We start from the raw sequence: 24,302 nt of genomic DNA on the forward strand, positions 1-24,302 counted from the left end.
ACATTTGTTCGTGCCCGTGCGACCAAGAAAACGTGCTTCAAGTACACACACTATAGATATTTCAAAGTCTAATGTAAAATGTAAATACGAAACGATAAAGGAGAAAAATTTCCAACACAGAAAAAATTAAATAGAATATTCAACACCAACGTGAGCATGTTGTAATAAAATCAACAAAGGACAGAAATGCAAAGAAATTTTTTGAAAATTTCAAATTTATAAAATATATATTTACACACATACATATAGATATGCACTATGCATGGCAAATAAAAAACAAAAATAAAAGAAAGAAATAAATGAACTTTCAAAATAGTGTCAGTCCACATAGAAACGTACGCACATTTGCAGAGAGTAACAAAACGCTGCACAGAAACGTGAGCGTGACAGGAATATCAGCAAGTGATGAAATGCTTCGGATAAGCCAAACTTACACAGAGCCCACATATACACTGATAATGCAGTCAGTATGCACTAACACGCCGACATGACTTGTTACGGCAATAAATTGTTGCTATTTCGGATAGATGGAAGTGCATATATATTTTGGGTCACCGCATATTTATTTGCATAGATAAGGAAGATAATAAAGACGAAACGAGCAAACCCTACCACAAGTGCAGCACAAACACAAATACAAGCAAATGAATTGAATATGGTATAGAGTAGCAGGTGTTTGTGTGTTACTAAAAGAGCTTTTGCATATTTGTTTTGCGTATGTGTGGGGGTGTGTGTGCGTGTGAAAGTTAAACATATGTAGTTGTGCATAAATAATGCAATATAGTATTTCGCACAAATTCTGTCGTTTCAAATTGTAGCAGGTAGGAAAATTCGTGACTGAAGACTGTTACTGAGAGCTTGTGATAAACCGACAACACAGAGAGCATTGAAAGAGGCAATTTTTCTGTTTTTCTGTTTTTTTTTGTTTTAAAAGGTCGAAATGTGAAGACCTTACTCTAAAAGCTTATTTTATGTGTGGGTGACAAGGGCCAGCTGGTTGTAGCTCTTCACTGGGGGTGTTTTTTTTACGTGGCGGGTCCCAAACCCAGCGCACAACTCTTGTAGGGAATGTTTCGCCTTCTCACTTTAGCTCGCCTTCGAACGGACGTTCTTAGGCTACCCAGAGGATACTTGGTCAAAGACCGGAAGTAGTGAGCTGCTTGAGCCATGTGTAAAAGAATCGTTTCTGGCCACTCCCAAGTGAATGGCGATCAGAGAACTTTCCTCACTTGCGTGAACTTCTACAAATGACTCCAATCGATGACGATGGAGCAGACGTTCCATTACCCGACCATGAAGAAGTTCGAATAGAAATTGCCCGCCTGAAGAACAACAAAGCGGCAGGGGCCGACGGATTGCCGTCCGAGCTATTCAAACACGGCGGCGAAGAACTGATAAGTGCATGCAGCAGCTTCTTTGTAAAATATGGTCGGACGAAAGCATGCCCAACGATTGGAATTTAGCCTCTTCAACATCGCATATAAGGTTCTATCGAGCGTATTGTGTGAAAGATTAAAGCCCAGCGTCAACAAACTGATTGGACCTTATCAGTGTGGCTTTAGACCTGGCAAATCAACAACCGACCAGATATTCATCATGCGCCAAATCTTGGAAAAGACCCGTGAAAGGAGAATCGACACACACCACCTCTTCGTCGATTTCAAAGCTGCTTTCGACAGCACGAAAAGGAGCTGCCTTTATGCCGCGATGTCTGAATTTGGGATCCCCGCAAAACTAATACGGCTGTGTAAACTGACGTTGAGTAACACCAAAAGCTCCGTCAGGATCGGGAAGGACCTCTCCGAGCCGTTCGATACCAAACGAGGTTTCAAACAAGGCGATTCCCTATCGTGCGACTTTTTCAACCTGCTTTTGGAGAAAATAGTTCGAGCCGCAGAACTAAATAGAGAAGGTACCATCTTCTATAAGAGAGTACAGCTGTTGGCGTATGCCGATGATATTGATATCATCGGCCTCAACACCCGCGCCGTTAGTTCTGCTTTCTCCAGGCTGGACAAGGAAGCACCGAAAATGGGTCTGGCAGTGAACGAGGGCAAGACGAAATATATCCTGTCATCAAACAAACATTCGTCGCATTCGCGACTTGGCTCTCACGTCACTGTTGACAGTCATAACTTTGAAGTCGTATATAATTTCGTCTATCTTGGAACCAGCGTAAACACCACCAACAATGTCAGCCTAGAAATCCAACGCAGGATAACTCTTGCCAACAGGTGCTACTTCGGACTGAGTAGGCAATTGAGAAGCAAAGTCCTCTCTCGACAAACAAAAACCAAACTCTATAAGTCACTCATAATTCCCGTCCTGCTGTATGGTGCAGAGTCTTGGACGATGTCAACAACGGATGAGTCGACGTTACGAGTTTTCGAGAGAAAGGTTCTGCGAAAGATTTATGGTTCTTTGCGCATTGGCCACGGCGAATATCGCATTCGATGGAACGATGAGCTGTACGAGATATACGACGACATTGACATAGTTCAGCGAATTAAAAGACAGCGGCTACGCTGGCTAGGTCATGTTGTCCGGATGGACGAAAACACTCCAGCTCTGAAAATATTCGACGCAGTACCCGCCGGGGGAAGCAGAGGAAGAGGAAGACCTCCACTCCGTTGGAAGGACCAAGTGGAGAAGGACCTGGCTTCGCTTGGAATATCCAATTGGCGCCACGTAGCGAAAAGAAGAAACGACTGGCGCGCTGTTGTTAACTCGGCTATAATCGCTTAAGCGGTTTCTACGCCAATTAAGAAGAAGAAGAAGACAAGGGCCAGCTTTGGCTGGTTCCACTGCTTCACAGTTACTAGGAACATCAGTAGTAATATATATAATAGTAGACTGTTAGATTCATTAAGAGATCAAGGAATTCTTTTACTATATTTGATGATGCCCTATGAGGAAATCTAATTTACTAATCATAGAATGTCCCAATAAAAGACGACTGACAGGAAGATTTCTCTCAACCAAAGAGCCAGTTGCTGTTGGCAGTAGATGTGAAATAATGTTGAGAGTCTGGTGTGGAATTGTTCTAAAAGCTCCACTGAAGAATTTACCATCTTCTATTTGTATGCTCACCATGTGCATTATCCATATTTCTTCTTCATTATTGGCCTCCATATAAATATACCGTATGTCATAATAGGTCTTACAACTGCTGTCTAGAGCCAAATAGTTAGTATTTACACCTATCCGAACACCGTTAGATCTAACAACATTTTTCTCATCGTGAAGAGCTAGAGAAATGGGGATAACGCGCCTCCTTGGGGCATTCTTGTTTGGACAAATCTGCACATCGTTGAACTTGAATCAATTTCTTGTGACGTTCGGAGTTGACCGGATCTTTAAGCTTGCTGAGTATGGCCTTTAGGCTGAGAAAATCCGCCTTCTCTGTCTGGAAAGACTGCGAGTGCGTATTTTTTTACCTCCGTTTGTCAATATTTGCTACTATTGAGCTAAGTGCTGCTTCTGTCGTTACTACTCTAGAATACGCGAGTTGCCAAACTACCCGTTTTTTGGGATTAAAATGTTTCTTTTAATAATTCCGACATGGATACAAGAAAATACCTGGATATCTTATATTGATTTATTGTTGCGAATTAACACTTGCTCCAACCACCTCCAATCCGTGGATTCTATCCCTGAAGTAAGAATCCGGAAAGTCTGCAAAATACACTTCAACAGCCGTTATGACCTCATAATTTGACGTAAAATGCCTGCCACGCATAAATTTTTTGAGTTTGGGAAACAAATGGAAGTTGCTGAGAGCCAAATCTGGTAAATACGGTGGATGCTCCAACAATTTAAACTTTATTTCATGGATTTTAGCTATTGTCAAAATGATCTTGTGCCACGGTGTATTGTCCTGATGAAAAAGGATTTTTTATACCCTGACCAGGGTAAATTAAGTTAGCCCCGAAGTTTGTAACACACAGAAGGAAGCGTCGGAGACCCTGAAAAGTATATATGTATATACATAAATGATCAGTATGTTGAGCTGAGTCGATTTAGCCATGTCCGTCTGTCTGTCTATCCGTCTACATATATATGAACTAGTCCCTCAGTTTTTAAGATATCGTTTTGAAATTTTGCAAACGTCATTTTCTCTTCAAGAAGCTGGTCATTTGTCGGAACTGCCGATATCGGACCATTATAGCATATAGCTGCCATACAAACAGAATGGTCGGAATCAAATGCTTTCATGGGAAACTTTCTCATTTGACGATATATCTTCACGAATATATCGGAAGAAATTGTTTAGATCGGCTCACTATAGCTTATACTTGTAGCTGCCATACAAATCGAACGATCGAAATCAAGGGCTTATATGGAAAACATTCGCATTTGACGTGATATCTTCACAAAATTTGATATGGATTACTGCTTAAGGTAATAATATCATCTCCGAAAAAATTGTTCAAATCGGATTATTATAGCATATAGCTTCCACACAAACTGAAGACATAGTTACTAAAGAAAATGCACCTGTGAATGGTATATTAGCTTCGGTGCAGCCAAAGTTAACGTTTTTTCTTTTTTCTTCTGCAAACCGGGCCTTTTTCACGAATTTTTTCCTTCAACTGGTTTAACAGGTTGCAATAATATTCAGAATTATATTTTTTTTTACAAGTTTGCAAGTATTCCACAAACAAAATTCGTTTCGCATCCCAAAAGACTGAACATTCTTGTCTGATTTCCGAACGTGAACTTGTTTCGAAATCGAACAGGTTCACAACACTCTTTAGTCTCTTGTTTTGATTCGAGATTATATTCAAAGTGATGAGTCGATGCACAAAATACACTTTATGCTTTTTAAAGTGCTCCAAATGTTGCTGAGAAAATCGCATTCGAATATAATTTTGTTTCATTGTTAGCGAATGCGGCACCCATTGTACACACAGCTTTCTAAAACTCAAAATTTCACTTAAAATATGACTCACACTGCCTAATGAGATGTTTAAAGCCGTTACTAAATCTCTCTCATTCAATCAACGATCTTCCATGTCCAGATTCTGTATTTTAGCTATGATTTCTGGTGTTGATGCGCATTTTGGACGGTCTTTACGTGGATCGTCTTCGTCGTGGGAATTGAGAAAGCAATAATCCGACAGTTCTAGCAACTAATGGGAGACTTATATATGTATTATTATTCTACATAACCATAACTAAATATATTGCAGAGAAATGAAAATTTAATTTCAAAGCCATTCAAGTATACCGAAGTGCCTGAAAATACGCAAACTAAAAAACAACGAAGAAGTGACTTCTTGCTCGATTTTCTAAAGGGTGTTTCAAACCAAATTTGTTAGGCACATTTTTACACTTTAAATATGTCATACTCTGTGCAGAAAATTTAAAACTTTTTGTGCTCACAACCCAAGAATATTTTCCACTGACTATTGAACAGTTTCTGCACCAAATAATAATTGTTTTTTCTTTTGGTAATTTGAATAAGGACATTTATATGTATATATCTACAAGCAGCCATTTGTGTTTGTAATTTTCATGCCTTGGTCAACGTTGACGATGCAACATGCAGTTTTTTGACATACTTGTATGCTTGTTCTATTCTTGCCACAATAATCGTTGTTAGATTTCCTAAAATTTGTATGTGTTTGTTTGCAGACCATTGATGGAAAATTGAGATTTTAATACTTGATGGCAAAATGTGTGTCACATTTACACGTATCTACAGTAAACAAAATGTGGCATGCTTCGGTTTCTTTGTCACATATAAACTGTGGAAATTTAATTTCATTCGCAAGTAAAATTTTATGTCTAAATCTGGTTTCTAGAACACCAAATTTAGACACAAAATTTTAAATATTAAAATATTAAATATTTACATTTAGTACTAGAAATATATTTTTTTTTAATTTGTCGAATATATTTTAGTACTATAGGAGTTTCTTTTGTAGAATATACGTAAACTAATATATATAACTGATTATGTTTACAAATATTTTACAAAAAAAAATGTTATGAAATTTTAAAGTAGTGAATTCGTATGAAATATTTTGAAACGTAAGTGTTATTATCTCTACAATTAAGTGGAGCGACTATTAATATTTTTACGTCATATTATATTATGTTTTGTTATACAACAACTTATTAGGTATTATACGAAACCACAACTTTCGGCAAAGGTCAAAATTGCAAAATTCAGCACAAATATCGATTTGAAGTACAACAGTTTTTGAAAAAAATATACACGTCAATATATATTCGTATGTATACGTAAATCTACACAACTTTGGTAACATATGTATACTACTACGGTGTAGACTTTTATTTATCTTTTAAGACCCAGCAAGTCACAACTACCGAAACTGCAATCCGTTGAAAGGACACATACACTACATACACTCCATGGAAATTAATATTAATATGCCTATGATCACACGTACATACCAGTTTTAGTTATAAGTATGTTTCGTTTTGCCTTAAGAATTCCAAGAAACTTTAACAGAAATCCTCGGCACAGCTTCTCCGTAAAAAACAAATTTAAATCTGTGGTGGTGAAAATATGATTGATTTTAATAATTTTGAGACGAAAACTTGTCACACATGTGGCCAGACCGATTTTAAACGTTAGATTTGTACCAATAAAACGCAACAATAAAATACATACATATTTCACTTAACTTGGCAATTCATTTTACAATGTGGCAAATTCCACTTTTTGTTTGGGTGTTGAAAGTTCGTGTTGCAAAAGCGTCGTAAAAAACATAAAGTACATGTTCCGACCGATCATTGAAACAAATAACTCAGCTATGCTAAACGTTATGCTTTTCTATAATTTTGGCATAGCTTTTGCAGCTCTATGTTCCGCTTCCAACAGAGAAGATCTTTATCGTCAGCCGATCGATATAGACAACACTATTGGGCAAAACAGAACATAGTAAACATATTTAGGGTGTTCATAGTTCTTTATTATCTGATGTGTTAATTTTGCCATCTGTTAACTTCAAAACATTTTACCACGTGGTAACTTTGTTTGTTGTTATTTCCTATACAAGTTCGAAATAACAGTCTTATAGCATTGACAGACGGCAGCGTTAAACCAGATTAATTGCATTTTTCGGGATTAATTCAGGAGTTACCACAGCTAACTCCGTTGCTGAATCCAAAAATAACTCTCAAAATTTTAGGGAGTTTGTGAGATTTTCGTTGGCAACATTGTTAAAAATGGCCAATTTTCATCTATTGTGAATGAAATACAAGCAACCCTGACAGCTGTTTATTAAATTCTCAATATAATATCAATAAAACTTCTATGTTATGATGCAGTTTTAAAAATAATGTGTTGATATGCTTTTGTAATAAAAAATGGTTTGGTAAAAATTGGTCGGCTAACAACCGTAATGTTTATCTTCTATCAATTTTCATTGAAAATATTATAAAACGGACAATGAGCTGTTTATGAGAGTTTCAAACTCGCATAGCTGCCGTCTGTCACCTACAAATTTGGATCTGATTAAGTGCGCAGTTAATCCGGATTAACGCTGCCGTCTGTCAAGGCTATTAGGCTGATTCCTGCTAAACATGGCAACTTTGATCAGCTGACTAATCGCGTTTAGAAAAAATGGAAAGCAACACTGAAATACAGAAGGTAAACGCAATTCGCAATATTTTTAAATATATGTAAATATGAAAATATTCTGCCTATAATTGTTCTATTGCAGGTTGTACATAAGCGTGTTCGAAATGCTCCCTACAGGAAGTGGACCGACAACGAAAATGAAAGTTTAATCAACTTTTTGAGGGACAACAGGCCACTAGAGAAACCAACGGCCCAACATTATTATATAAGATTTTTGAACCGTGCGTTGCAAGGTAAATTGGTAATTGTGACACTACCAAAAGTAGGTTCTACACATCATACATTTTTAAATGTATATATCTTACAAATACACTTCATTTTTAGACGCGATCGTAAGGATGTGTCCCCGGTACGATGACTTAGAAGACATTTTTGGCTATAGGGAGCTCCCTTCAAACTGCCTTGTATTGGATACCGAGGACATTGCATGTCAGTACAGTTCACCAGAAGTTGCACGTCCTCTGATATAACCGTCGAGGAAATCGTGGCATTACCCGAGCCTCTGGTCACCCCTTCTACGTCAAAGGCTGTCTGAAAGGGTATATATTCGCGTACAGCCCTATCAGACGTTCTCGATGTACACTCCAGCTTATTGGATGCAAAAAAAGACAAAATCGAGAAGGAATTTAAGATGAGGGAAAATTAATTAATGCTAAAAGAGCAACAATTTTTGTTTGATAAAGAAAAATTTGAAAAAGAGTTGGTAGAAAAAAAAAGCTGACAGGGAAATTAGAGTTATGAAAAATTCAAAAGAACTGGAATGAAAGAAAGAATTGAAATGGAAAAAATGAAAATAATGCAATAAAAATCTCGCGGTGCTAAGTATTTTCTTCCATAAAGAAAATAAATCGCGTTATATGAAGAAAACATGTATAACACCTTCATTAGAAAAATATTAAACATCTTTTATTTCAATAAAATTTAATAGGTGTTTGAACTGCAACCAAAAAGGCTAAAAATGGAAAAAATGAAAAAATTTGTAATGATTTCTATATAAAAATCTCAAGCGTAAAGAAAACACGTCGTCGGAAACACTGCTACATATTCTTTGGCGGTTTTTATTTTCTGTACTTTATAATTTCTTCCAGGATACACAAAGAAAATAAATATGATATAAATTTGTCGTTAAATATTAAGATAATTGAAAACTAAATGGTATTTGGTTAAAAAAACACATTTAGTTCTAAAAATTAAAAAAAAAAAAATCACTTAGAAACTTTTATTTTCTATTTTAACAAATTCAGCCAATGCAATTCGTATTTCGTGTTGTTCATAAATTTCTTCAATTTCTTCCCCATCACAGCTATTATCGTCGTCATTGTTGAAGTCTTGCAATATATTAAAAATGCTGCAGGCTAAAATCCATCTGCAACAGCTCTTGTAATTATTTTCGTTAGACAATCGAAACCGAAGCTTTTTTAAGCTGCTAAATCTTTCTTTTAATTTGCCGAAACAATTTTCTACTCGTATTCGATATTTAGAAAAGTATTTGTTGAACCTATATTATTCGTTCGTTGCTATTTTGCCGAAAAACTTTTATAGATTATACGCAGAATCATATCGAATTTCCAGGTGCTCAATTCTGCAAAAATTTTAGCATAATGTACTCAGCCCCTATATCCAATTGTTGCTTGTCGAATTCTCAACGAATAGTCGCACACTATTTGCATTTTCATGGAATACTTTTTTTTTCCTGTAAAAATAGAATTCATGATCCTTAATTGGAAGTTCCGACAAACGTATTTCAGTGCCATCGACATAGCCAATGCACCCTGGCAACTCGTGCATTGTATTGGCTAGAAGTTTGCGTCTTTCTTCCCTAGTTGGCCAACACAAAAACTTAGATTTCAAATTTACGATGGCGGAAATAATGCGGTCTGTAACTTTATCACAGTTCCTCCATCTCCAACTTCAAACAAGGTTGCAACCTTTTTGATGGATGCAAAAAAACGGAAAAGTTCTTTAAATTCCACTGGCATTTGAAAGCAGTATCTTCTTTGATATGCGTCCATTCGTAACATTTACCGCATATCATTGGAAGTTGGGAAGGATTGTGTCAATCCAATTTTTGTAGATTTGGCACATTTACGTGTGGCTGCATCTTCTTGAACAAAATTATTGCTGCACTAACATTAAAGTCCACTAGAATATCGTAGTCCTCCTCTTCACTGCCTAACTCAATGCGCAAAATTATAAAAGTTATATGAATATAGAAATGTGCACCTACTTGAATCTTGTAGCAGCAATTCCAACACGTTTTTTAAGCACAGTCCGTTTAGTAATTTCTCTTTTCCACTTCTGAGAGGCATTGCTTACATGTAAATATTTTTGTAGCTACACAATTTTTGACAGTTCGAATCAGCTGTTTGAAGGGTTGCTCACAGTTTGAATGTGTTATCTTGTTAAAGTTGCCACCTATTAACTTTAAAAGTAAACTCTGAATACCATAATTATGCTATGGAGCGAAAACACTACTCTAGCCTGCTGAATGGCAGTCAAAGTAAACGCCAAGAGAAGGCGAAGCCGATTCCCCAATCGATGATGATGGAACAGATGTTCCATTGCCCGACCATTATTAAGTTCGAATAGCAATTACCCGCCTGAAGAACAACAAAGCAGCGGGGGCCGCTGGATTGCCAGCCAAGCTATTCACACACGGTGGCGAAGAACTGATAAGGAGCATGCATCAGCTTCTTTGTAAAATATAGTCGGACGAAAGCATGCCCAATGATTGGAATTTAAGTGTGCTATGCCCAATCCAAAAAAAGGAGACCCCACAATCTGCGCCAACTACCGTGGGATTAGCCTCCTCAACATCGCGTATAAGGTTGTATCGACCCCACCGTCAACAAACTGATTGGACCTTATCAGTGTGGCCTCAGGACCTGGAAAATCAACAACCGACCAGATATTCACCATGCGCCAAATCTTGGAAAAGACCAGGGAAAGGAGAATCGACACACACCACCTCTTCGTCGATATCAAAGCTGTTTCGACTGCACATAAAGGAGCTGCCTTTATTCCGCGATGTCTGAATTTGGTATCCTCCCAAAACTAATACGGCTGTGTAATGTTACGAGCTCCGCAGAATCTTAATTGAGCAGGTACAATGTTTTATAGGAATGTACAGCTGTTGGCGTATGCCGATAATATTTATATCATCGGACTCAACACCCGCGCCGTTAGTTCTGCTTTCTCCAGGTTGGACAAGGAAGCACAGAAAATGGGTCTGGAAGTGAACGAGGGCAAAACGAAATATCTCCTGTCATCAAACAAACAGTCGTCGCACTCGCGACTTGGCTCTCACGTCACTGTTGACAGTTATAACTTTGAAGTTGTAGATAATTTAGGAACCAATATAAACACCACCAACAATGTCAGCCTGAAATCCAACGCAGATTAACTCTTGCCAACAGGTGCTACTTCGGGCTGAGTAGGCAATTGAAAAGTAAAGTCCTCTCTCGACGAACAAAACCTAAACTTTATAAGTCACTCATAATTCCCGTTCTGTTATATGGTGCGGAGGCTTGGACGATAACAGCAACCGAAGAGTCGAAAGATTTATAGTCCTTTGCGCGTTGGTCACGGCGAATATCGCTTTCGATTGAACGATGAGATATACGACGACATTGACATAGTTTAGCGAATTAAAAGACAAAGGCTAGGTCATGGACGAAAACACTCCAGCTCTGAAAGTGATCGACGCAGTACCCACCGGGGAAAGCAGAGGAAGAGGAAGTCCTCCACACCGTTGGAAGGACCTGGCTTCGCTTGGAATATCCAATTGGCGCCTCGAAGCGAAAAGAAGAAACGATTGGCGCTCTTTGTAATAGCCTAAGCGGTGTCTACGCCAGTAAATAAGAAGAAACATATTATGCGCAAGCTAAGGAGAGCAGGAATATTTATTCCTACTTTGTTGAGAAAATGTAATACAGTTCGTAAATGCTGCTGGTTATAAAAAGTCCCTGAATGCACATTCCCCAACCTTGAAAAAAGTCGATGCTTTCATTGTGGTCCAAGCGTATTCTCCATGAAATAAGTTCATGAATTTCAATTATTCATCTTTGTTAATGATAACCTAAAAAAACTATGTACTTGCCACAAATGTATGATTATCATGTGATACTAGCGGATCACTCCATTTAATATACTTTTTGGGGAAGTAGAATTTCACATAGACGACAAGATGTGACCATTGAACTTTTAATATTATTTATATTAAATTCCGTGCACGACCGCTTCGTTGGGAATCAACGCTGCCATTGTTTTTTTATCTCTCCCCCGTAGCTCACCTCCCAACCTTTTTCTAATACTAACATATTTAAATTCGTCATTTCTTACGAATGGAATAACCGAATCGAATAATTCAAAAGTTTTATAAAGATATCGAATCAGGCTTGTATATGATTGATGCCAAAGTACAAATAAAGAGCTTTTGCACAGGCGTTATTATACTTTTGCAACATGTTGCTAGAGAGGTTTGTTCACCCAATGATGGTTCATATCACCTGAAACTAAGGCCATGACTACTTCACTTATAACACAATTTATATTTCATTTGAAACTTTCACTTTCCACAATACAAACCAAGAATGAGTTGAGATATCAGGATAAAGCTTTGCACGAATAGTGCATTTGAGGTGTGTCACCTTATGACTAAAAACCTCCAAAATCGAACCAAAAATGTTCAATCCCTTAGGTACTGAATAAGTGCACGCAGTGATTATAGTTGACATTTGACGCAAAATATCGATCAATGTGTGAGATATACAATTAAAATTCGAACAGCATCCTTTCCTGACAATAGTATTTCTGTGTATCAAAAACGGGAGGAGTCGGATCAATACTTCCCTGAGCCCATTCATACCTTGTATAAAAGTTCTTCCCGGTGACTTTTTATCGCCGATATAGGCCAATATGTGAGTTGTCTTCATAAAATTGAGTACAGTTTTTGTAACTGTGCATCCATTAACTAACAAGATTTCTGTATTTGAACGTACTTCCCTGGCTTTAATTCTTGCAAGTTGCAAAAGGGTAAAATGTTCTGTTATATCCGAACCTAACTCTTTCTTACTTGTTTTAATTATTATTATTTTTTAATAAGAGAACAAATATTGTGACGTAACTATGACAGGTCGTTTTATGCTGTTGCGACATTTTCTGTATTTAAGTTCTGCAAAGTCTTAGTACACTCTTTTGTTCTATGATCAATAGCATTCGTAGCCCACACTATGTAAAGCATTTTTAAGCATCCTTTTACACCTTGATTAATTATTGGTTTTAGATGAGATCCCCAACTTTTTGACTTTGTAGCTTCCCAGCAATGAAAGAAATTCTTAAATCCGTCAAGTGGTTTCATTCATATTAAATTGATCAAACAAACAATCATGGCGCGTGAATCGCGGGAGATCTATAGAGGACTGTACAATCATGCTGCGAGATCGAAACCAGTGCTCTTGTTGATTCTCTATAAATATGTATTTAGTCGAAGAATATAAAAACACGAACTCACTTTTTTGAGAAATTTATCACGCTTTTCTGGTTACGTATAGTTAGTTCTTCATTAAATAAGAAATAATAAGATATGAAAACAAAATCTTTTAAATCTATTGAGAAGTTGAGTAAACTTTATTAATAAAATGGTTTGACTTTATTTCGAACATTTTTCGAATTTAAGTTATTGTTAAGAACCAAAAAATGTTTGTTGTACGAGAAAAGCTTGCCCATTGGAAAAATTAGATACCTTTGAAAGATATTGTCTCAGCTATAAGCTGTAGTTGTCCGATCTGAATTATTTGTTCAGAGATTGGAAGCCTTTGATGATAATCTGTGTGAAATTTTGTGAAGAGCAAATAAAAATAAAAAACGTTTCCACCACAAACTGAGGTGGTGCAGTTGGCCGATATCAGCGGTTTCGACATTTAACAGCTGATTTTTGAGAAAAGAACGTGTGTTTAATTTCAGATAGATATATCAAAAACTCAGAGACTATTTCTCGTATATACAGACGAACAGATGAATAGACCGGTGGTTATGGCTAAAGACGTTCGCTGGTCACTCCCGCAATTTATATATACATATATACTTTATAGGGCCTGTGACGGTTTTGAAATTAGCAAACATCGTGGCAAAGTTAATATAGCCTGTTCGGGGTGTACAAATTCTAATATTTAAATTCAATATTCATTTATCTTATGTTGTATATAATAGTCAGTTCAGAGAGTGGTCTGCTGTTGGAAAATAGACTAGTTCTTTGTCGAACATTTTTAAACCTCTTTCGATATTTGAAATTAAGCATTAATTCCGACAAACTATTCTGTTCAAAAGCCAAGGGAATACTGCCGCTTCTTAACCATATAATACTTTGGTTATATGAGATGCATTCATTAGGGGATGAAGTACTATTGCAAACTAGAGAGACCGCAACTGAGTCTAGACCGTGCTTCTAAGCATTTACAATAGAATATAATAACAATTTGCTGCCTTAGACATTTTCCCACTAAATTTTGATTTTTACTCCTCAAGCGCTTAATAACATTTTAGTTTTGTACTTGTATTTACAGATTTATACGAATATATTTATTAATATATGTGCATGATTAAAGCACACAAGCGAGGAGTGAGCGTGTGCGTAAGTAGTGTAGCTATAGGCCTGTAAGTGACAGATTGAAAAACTTTCGCTATAAATTCCATCTGTATTTGAACCCGTACAACCAAGACCACAAATGCACACAAAGCTAGTTAGGTCACGTTTCGTTGAGAACTAAAGTTTCCAGCTTTTTGCGACTCGTTCGTATGTGCCGGCTTGTCTGCTGTTGTAATAGTTGACATTTTTCATATAATTTAAATTGCGAAATTTGTGATTTTCTTTCAACGCAGTTTTCATGTGCGCTTCAGTCGGATGAGTTCTCATTATACTTCCGTTTTTTTTTGTTGCTAAAAACCAGTTTGTGTTACTAGGAAATGGGACTTTTATTTTAGGCATCTACATATCTTCCTTTCCTTCGCTGCTGCAAAATATTTTAAAGTTTGTATTTCTGCTCTTCATCTATGAAAAACGAAATAATTTAATTCGCTGCCGCTCGCTCATATCTTGTGCGGCTGTGTACATAACTACGCGCATGTGCTGGCGTTGGCAAACTTTCGCCAAAGTCATTATGGCATTTTGCATAGTTTTCTCTTGTTGTTGGTTGGTTGTTGCTTGGCTGCCGCACTACCAGACTGGTTGAATGCCGGAGTTTTTCCGTTTGGAGCGCCAGCAGTGGCCAAGATGCATTACTTGGCGCGAAAAGAGGGTGAGTCAGCACCGGTGGTGGCGTACAAGTTTAATGGTGGAGGAGTGTAGCGTTTAAATTCATTTCCATTGCTCGAACTTTAACAACTTTCCCAACGCTAGCGATTCGTAAGGATTTTTACGCCCTTCTCTCGCTCTTCGCTTGGTGTTCCACTTTTTGTGCGGCGCTTCCGTTACTTTTCACTGCCAACTGCCAGTTAACGTCGTCAACGCCGTTGGCAGCATTCCTAATTACGATCGTTTTAAACGCAATTTAACTTTAAACTCTACTTAGGCATAATATCGAACCAGCGAAGTTGTACACTGTCGACGCAGCAGCAGCTATATGAGTCGCTAAAGAGCTGCAAGAAATCGAGTTGCATTAAAGTTATAGTAACTGTAACTACATAAGTTTCGAACAACAGTTGACGAAGTAGTAAATGATATTTCGATGAATTTTTCGCCATTTTAAGATTTATTTCTGCAAAGTTGTCGCCGCGCGCCATTTTCAGCACATCGATTTAAACTTCTTGTTTGCCAGAGTTCTGCGCAACTTTGGTAAGTCATTATTAATTGCCATTAACATAACAACAATAGATAATTATCGCAGTCGTTACTAGTTGAAGATGATTTGAAGTGGTTGTTGATTATTATAAATCGATAATCGCAATATCGCAGTAAATTTTTGGTTGATAAACAGTTCGGTAAGCTGTCTTTTAGCCAATATTTTGTAATACTCCATCTTTATCACTTAGTTTACAGTCACAGTGGAAGTGCATCTGAGATGTCCCTAAGTTTGGCTTTAATTGCATTATCAGTAATCATGTCTTTACCTATTGAACTGCCTAGTTTAATGTTTGTAAAATTAAGCGCATGATTTTTACGCAGATCTACCTCTACTTTCGCCATCAAATTAAAAAAAAAAGTTGAAATAGCAATCGAAGCCCAGCTTTATTCTCTTGTTATTTCTTAAAACGGTTGGCCCATTCCTTTCTAGTCAATCCAAGGTAAACTAGAATAAGTCTTAACTAAGATTTAAAATCTTTGGAAAAATCAGTGATGTCACTTTTCCAAATATGTGAAGCATTTCCTTTGGTATATTGTATAAGACACCATTTTTATGTGTCATACCACTGGATTTTCTATAGAAACTTTTTCTGATGGATTTTAGACGGAATCTTTTTAAAATAACAAACTAATTAAAAATTGCTTGTGGACTTACGCTCATTGTTGAAATCGAGCATTTCTATAATTTGAAAATTTGTAGCTCCTTTGAAAAATAACCTCCACTCATCAGCAGTTATTCCGCCTATAAAGCGAAGTATAGCAGTTTCCATTCACTAAAGAGATAATGAACGTAAATTATGCTTATATGCAATTTAATTTTTTATCTATTTTATGTTTCAAAGGCAATAATTATCATAACCTAAACATTTATACGCAAAAGTTTTTTGATCTCAATTTTGCATCCCAATAACACATATATTGTTACTGCATTGACATCAGATCCCTATGAATAATAATTCCTTTAAAATTTCGAATTTTTCCGATTTCCAAAAACAGTTTTTGCATAATTTGGTAGAAAAATGGATTTTAGGACTATGTTTAAAGTGTGAAACACGTTTCCGGCAAATAACTGAACCTAGATAAGTTTACCTTTTTAGTATTTAGTACTAAATGTTTAGGAATGTATTAATATACGGACTGTAATATATTACTATAACCCTTAATCCAGTACAAAGTACACTATGGCGTATACGCAACTTTTAGGCACATACCAGTAAAATAGATTATAAGCATTTCTAACTAATTTCGATGTGTGTGTGTGTATATATGTAACACTTTACTGATTTGTTGTATAATGTGTGCTCAACTATTAATTGAAATTCACTGATAGTTCTTTTGATCAACTAAACATTTTTGGTTACTCATAGATATTTATGCTTATTTCCTAACCCTTGTTGCTTTCGTGTAAGCCCGAAAGTTTTTACAACCCTAATTAAAAGTACATTGTGCCACTTCTTGAATATAAAAGTCAGAGAAAATTCGGGGTTCTAAATATGGTGGGACAAGAAAAGCTTAAAATGACTTCGTATAAAATAAATGCGATAAATGCTCAGTTTAAGAATTTGAGTAAAATTTGTTTAGATATATCTATATATACATATATATGACAATATTATCAAAAAGTAATTAAATGTTTCCAAATCAATTAAAGTTGTTTTTAATATCCAGTCAGTTAAGGTTAATGTTTGGTGATATAAAATTTACGGTATTTACATGCCATTCGAGGCGTTGCAGTTACAAAAACTGAGCGCAATAAAATGTACAGTTAAAAGGAGTACAGTAATGTAGTAAACATGGCATTAATAAAATATGCGACAAAACAAATATTTGACCAGGGTTCAAAGTCATCCCATACCATGAATACGAGTATGTGCTTACCACTCGCACTATATTAAGTATTAGAATTTTTTTTTGCTTAATCGTTTTTTAAATTTTTATAGAAGAAGTTGCTGAAAAGAATTATTTGGATGTTCGTTATTCACTTTTCCTTGTTGCCGTTTTCATGATGCTTAGGAATATCGTTGTAATTTACATACAATTTTACCACCACGATATCCAACGAAAATCTCAAATGAACTTACATATGTATCTATGTAAGAATATAGGGGTGTGATGTAGAATGACATGGATGAGAATATTTCACTTCAGAAAGCGAAAACAAAGTATAAAATTATAAAATTCCTTCAACAACTACTTAGAGAAAAAACTTTTATATCAAAAAATTTGCATTAATACACTTTTCCTTGTTACTAAACATTCACTTATTCAAAACTTTTTCATACCATGTACTTATATCTAGTATTAAAAGTCCTTTAGTTACTTCATTTTTTTTTTCGCTTAAACTGATAATTGAATTTCTTATTTAAAATGCCAGAAATAAATATTTTTTCAGTTCTGGTTACGAATCCAAATATTGATGATTTTGAGCTGCCCTTGCACTAGAGAAGTTGGGGCACTCAGTGCCCATAATATTTCTTCATGTATTTTGTGTAAATAAGCGTAGTTTTCTAATGGTTTTGATGATTACATTATTTCTAATTTTTATTTAAAATGGAGATTTATTTGGCCAAATTACCAGGAAAAAATTATTTGAATAATGATATGATGATGATGGTGGAAGAGAACCTAAACTTGGTGGTGACCACGAATCGATACCTAGTAACGGGTCCAGCTTCGGAGATGATAATGCTCAGCCCATTAGAGATCCACTTTTCGAAGAGTATATCCGCGAGAAGGCTTTTGTAGAACTGGAATCTGACGAAAACATATTTGATTTGTCAAATACGGTTATTGAGGGTAATTGTGGAGAAAACTATTGTGGTTTGGGAAGGAAACAATCAAACTGTATGGTGGTCAAAGCCAAGGCAAAGTGAAAAACGGCGATCGGACTTGGCATTGGTAATGCGTAGACAATCAACGTCACCATTCATGGAAAGTTAACAACACATTCGAAGAAAAACGTGCTAGTGCTTTCAACTGCTCATGACACCGAAGATATAAATCCTGTAACAAAGAACCACAAGTCATACATGCTTATAATGATCATAAAGGTGGTGTTGATAATTTTTACAAAATACTACGTGGATTCTCTGGCAAAATAAAAACAAACCGCTAGCCCATGGCATTACTGTATAGCATCCTGGATATTGCTGGACTTGCGCTCAGGATGTTTGATCTTAGTCACCCTTTGTAGAACACCAATAAGTCTGAAAAGCTCAGAATATTTTTGAAAGAACTCTCTATGGAGCTAGCGTACAAAACCGATGCAAAACAAAAATTAATTCGACAACTTAAATTGAAATGGACTTGATAAATTTCAAACGGGTTCCTGCAGTGGCGAGATCACGTCCAACAGAACTGGTGGGCTTACAAAATTCAATTTATTGTAAAACTAGTTCAGTTTCAAATATTTGTCATCATTTTCTTTTCTTGCCACAGATCAACATTTTGAAACGACGATGTGAAACCTGCAAAACTGCTAAGATCGATAATAAAATAACAGCAGTTTTTGATCATTGCCTTATTCCGACATGCTCCAAAAACTATATAAGGACGTGTGAAAAGGGCTATTTTTGAAAATACAGTGCCAAAGCGGACTCAGACAATGATGAAAACCGGACAATACTCCAACAACGTCTACACCCAATCAAAAAGACAGCGAATATTTTCACCGATTTGAGCACTTCGTAATTAAAAATTTATTTGATTTTCATATTCTTAAATAAAAATACCTTTGTTTTTAACAAAAAACACAAGTTTCATTAAATTATTTGCATTAACAAGCGAAATATTGGCTTTTCCATAAAAAAAATATGTCTTAAAAGCCTAAATTTCTATACAAAATATATTGCTGGGCACTGAGTGCCCAATTCACGAGATTAAGTTGTATAGCTATGTCACGGTTCTAAGATGAAACTAGCCATAGCCAAAGTTTCTAAAGCACTCTATAAGTCTCTGTATATACATATATACCAATTCACACAAAATTAACGATCTTGCTGATCTTCTACTTTCTTTTAGGTACTTGCAATAAACTGGATCACCAATTTTCTGAACATTCTTTCTGGAATAACATTGAAATTTTTTCCAACGGACTGATAAGTATATATAGTTTTTATGTGCATTGAGAATTTATAGCGATGCATTTTCTCCTTCGGGATTATAATACAAAACAGTGGCAAAAATCCACTAACAGAAAGAATTTGCATTTCAAAGTGTTCTTATGAAATATTCACACACGCCGAGAATGCTATTTTGAATAAATATGTTAAAAACAAACTAGTGAATGTTATGATAAACTCTTAATATATCACAAATCAAGACAAATCTCTAGTACAAAAATATAGTCAGAATAAGTACGTTGGTTCCGTAGTAGAAATGTATGCAACTGACAACTGATCTTTTTTTCATTGAGTTATAAAATTCATAAGAAATAAAAAATTTTCCCAAAAATAATCAAACTTTTACTGTTAATATCTTTTAAACATTTGGGTTTACGAAAAAATCATATTAGACCTTTTTTGTAGAGCATTCAATTTCCTACAAAATCTAAGGAACAAGATATTTTTTCAAGTAGTTGGAAGCGAGATATAAATTTTTCTATCTGATAATAAGAAAAAATAGAAAACTGTATTTAGGAGGACCTTTCCGTTACAATTAAAAACTCATGTTTGGAGATGCTTTCTTAGAGGTGTCTAGGAACCTATTTTTCCGAGTATCAAACGAAAAAAAAAGTTTTTTTGAATCACCCTAATATACATATACTTGTATATGGAAGGTGTATTCAATTGACATTTTACGTTGGCGATTATGAAGAACAGCTGATTTTTGTTTACTGGTTCAAGGCATTTGTTGTGGCATTCCTAAACGATACGTGCGGCTCTTCATTCGTATACTTATCCATTTTTAACGTACAAGTATACATTTTAACGCAGCATTTACTATCAAAAGCTTACGCTGCCTTCTAAATTATAAAACTTAAGCCATTTCGTAAGCTTCTTACAATGCTCTTCCAAGTATTAGGCCCTGACGACAACCCAACCGAAATTAACTGAGCCAATAGCATTTCGAACTTTTACAACGATGGATGAATCATTATTTTCTCTGATCTCTCTTCAAACTGTACATTGGTATAGTGATATCCAAGTAATTCTAATAATAAATCGGAAAGAGCTGTATTTGAGTTAAATTTCTGTAAAATGCTTGAAAAGTATTAGATTGAAAACCAACGGAATTCGGAACTATGTATGCTCTTTTGGCTTACGTGTTTTATTTTATTTATATTCTTTACCCTTATAATACTTGCCTTCATTGAAGGACCATTATATACCAATATGCATAATAAGGTGTCCGTTATTTCCCAAGTTGCTCTTTTATGCTAAGCTCTCTCAAAGATTTCAGTTTTTGTTCCTAAAAAGAATTATCCAACACATACTAGCCCCTTGTTTTTAACTTAAAAAATCATATTTCTTTACCTATACAAATTACATGAGATCTGTGATCCTCTGCAGTACACTTTAAACTCCAAAGCAAATAAACCTATATTTTTAAAGTAATTATATTCTACTACAACAAAAAATAATTAATAATTTTATTCATAAAAACATTGCTTTAAAAGTAGTACGCAGTTAGAAATAAATAATATTCATTCTACCGTATTCATATAGTTCACCATGTCGTATGAGCAACACGGAATGTATAAATCATTTGTATGTATGAATGATCAGTACATTTGATGCATAGCTTTGATTGATTATAACTCTTAAAAGAATGCTTTTATGCAAAACATAAATCTTTTTCGGAAGAGCCGAAAATTTCTTATAGAATATCATTTCCTCAAGGTTGTAGGTTTATTTGCTTAATGCAAAATATCAAAAAATTCCATGATATATCCATTGGAAAAGAAGTATAAGTTAGTCAATGATTAAATGAAAATAAATATAAATTGGTAAATTTTTTTAGGACAAAAACTTTAGCAAAAGCAAAATCAACTTGGTAAATAACGAACACCCTAATAAATACATAAATAGGAGAGTGTGTTCCATATAGAAGTAAAAAACAAAAAAGCTAATACTGACTATGCTCACGGTACTGCTTTCATTGTTTTATTTATTTATACTTTTTGTTTACGACTAAGATTACACAAAGCAACAAAAACGCTCATTTACATACATTGCTTTGTTGAAGTGTTCGTGTGTGTTTGTAAGCGTTTGGTTTTTTTTTTTGTTGCTTGCGCACACAATCTCACTAAAGCCCCATAAAATATCCTCCGTAATCCCAAGGACATTGCTACATAAATCCGAATCATAAGAATTTCAACAGCCAGAATAAAAAGGCACCGAGAATCTGTATCAAATTGGTATTGAAAGAAGCAATAAAATAAGAATGCCTGGAATTTCAAATGTTATTGCATTACATTTGTGTTTAATTAAAAATGACAGCAGCAACAAAAAATAACAGACACAAAAAAAGGAGATATTGTAATCGTGTACAAAAGCGGCGACTTACCCGCGATTAGAAGAATGAAACAGTACAAGAGCTGCTCAATATCCATGCTGAGGCTGTGACGCTCGCAGTCGTTTGTATGGGCGGGAAAGTTGAGGGAATTTAAATTATGCAGCCGACGTTTCTTCAAGTATGGTTTGCATACAAGATTTGTGTATTTGCTTGCTTATGATGAGCATTCACTGATGGTTCAATATTGAAAATATTTATTCATTAATTTTCGCAGCTTTTTTGAATTTTGTTTCTTTTTTTCAGTAGGGCTTATGTAAGTATTATTTTGTTCATTTTTGCATAATTTATTAGAAAGGTCTTGTATTGTATAATTGGCTGTTGTTGGCTTGCAGTACATTCTTGTTGTAATTTACCTACATCTGTATTTTAATGTCAATAAAGTCTTTAAAGTAGATTTGGCATTATTTTTCACTCTTCACCGCCTGCTTCAAGGTGTAACATTTTTCAAATCTGCAGCATTAAGTTATATTTCTAATAAATAATAAGCCTTTCTGAAAACTTAGAAGTACTATTCGAAGATAACTTTTTGTCTGTTTACTTTTGATTCCGTCCTCAAGAAAGGAAAATGCAAGTGAAGCAATCAACTGGTCTTATCATTTTTATCTCTTTACTATGCATCTTTCATTTGACTGGGTTAAACGAAATTTGAAGTAACAGGAGAGGTCTATTTAGGTATATCTATGTAAGCTTTATCATTTTTTAGCTATAATCTTTATAACTTTTGTACCCCGTGTTTTTATTGACCTTCTTACATTACATTATACAGTAATATTTGTTTGTTAGGGTATAGTAACACTAAAGTAATTATTTACAATAAATATTTTTAATTGAAATAAATTCTCTCCACTCAATACCAAATTCGTATTGGGACCATTCTCAGTAAAACAACTATTTTCGTCATATTTGAGATCCATTTGATATTTCATTGTATGTATGTTTGTAAATTGTTAAACAAAATACAGGGTGTGTCGTATTCTAGTTCAGCCTGTAAATTCATTGCTTCAAAAAACATTTTGTACTTGTTTTATGCATGAAACTGGGTCAAGTCTAGAAAGCTGGTTGGCCAGTATTAATCACCTCCTTTTCACTTCCCATATCCACATATTTCCTTGTGGAAGGGTTTCGTATATATTATATTAGTTTTCCCCATATCAACTGATTTGCAATGGTTTTGAGTACCATTTATTGAATTTTTCATACTTTTTAAAGAGTAGTTAAGCAGTAGTAGTAGTTGCTGTTGAATAATATCCGTTGTTTGGTACAAAATATGAACCCAAGAACAGTCTAGAATTTTAAACAGAATAATTGAACTGTGTCATTAAAAAAAAATCGAAATTGAGTTTTTTATTAAATGAAAAGCAAAGACTGACCACTTCCGTCTATCTGAATATACGTAAAGTACTCCCTCAAAAAATTTACAGGCATCCTATTCTCCACAAGGAACTGCTCATTTATTGGAACTGTTGATATCATGCCACTATTGCATACAGCAGCCATACAAACTGAAGTAGTGTGCTGTCTATTCTGCTTAATAATAATTACTGCCAATTTAAATAAACTTATTCTTACTTTCGGACTATATGTTTTGATTAGCAAGTTATTGTTGTGTAGAAAAAGATTTGCGGTGTTTGAAATATCAACAGAAGTATTAAATGGGGCATAGCCAAAAGTGAGAGGACCAATGATATATTCATATTGAGAATATTGCATTACCGCATATTTCATTGGCAGCTTGCTTTTATTTCATTGCTGAGATAATACGAAAGGTTTGAATGATATTCTATTCCACATGAAAACAAATGTGTCCATTGATGACCATTACTATGCTACCAACTGAGTACCATGGAAGCTTGTATTAACGCTTTTCCAAGAAAAATTAGAAAAAAGTCAGTATATGATAATATATATATCTATTTGCACCTTTGAACAGATTCATTATTCGTGATTAAACTACTTTTCGTACTACCTTTCTAAAGGTGACTTCACTTTGTACCGGTAGCAATGTCCTTTCAAGCGGAAAGCCGTTTTTGACGCTAGAGCGCATAAATAATTTGACTTTGTCCCAATTTTTTGCGTTCAAGCTGCACGTGTGTGCGAATAATTATTTCAACGGAAATGATTAAAGATGTGTTCATATGCCATCCAGTAAGCTGTGCCACTCGTTGCCTTGTCTGTTTGTGATCCAGCGAAAATTTCCGTATACTTAAACGCTTGCACAATACAAGTTCACACATACAAGCAAGCTAATTTTCTTTAACGCATAGCAGGTGCTATTCCGGGGCATCTGCCGCCAAACCAATCTCGCTCGCTGCTGGCTTCGCATGTAAATAA

General features: G+C 35.3%; 1 protein-coding gene across 10 annotated transcripts in view; it reads right to left on the reverse strand.

The window, feature by feature from the left end:
* The window catches only part of LOC126751288 (uncharacterized), a 52,003-nt gene that overhangs the window by 25,340 nt on the left and 2,361 nt on the right, over nucleotides 1–24,302 (reverse strand). For 4 of the 10 annotated variants that reach the window (XM_050461431.1, XM_050461427.1, XM_050461422.1 and 1 more), the window contains exon 2: nucleotides 21,963–22,421. In XM_050461431.1, the coding sequence (XP_050317388.1) occupies nucleotides 21,963–22,008 (46 nt within the window). In that variant the 5' untranslated portion in view covers nucleotides 22,009–22,421. Of the gene's footprint in view, nucleotides 1–21,962; nucleotides 22,443–24,302 lie in introns of all 10 variants that reach the window. The other 6 variants (XM_050461432.1, XM_050461428.1, XM_050461429.1 and 3 more) reach the window with 5 other exon arrangements.

The sequence above is a fragment of the Bactrocera neohumeralis genome, chromosome 2, assembly GCF_024586455.1.
Source record: "Bactrocera neohumeralis isolate Rockhampton chromosome 2, APGP_CSIRO_Bneo_wtdbg2-racon-allhic-juicebox.fasta_v2, whole genome shotgun sequence".
NCBI lineage: Eukaryota > Metazoa > Arthropoda > Insecta > Diptera > Tephritidae > Bactrocera > Bactrocera neohumeralis.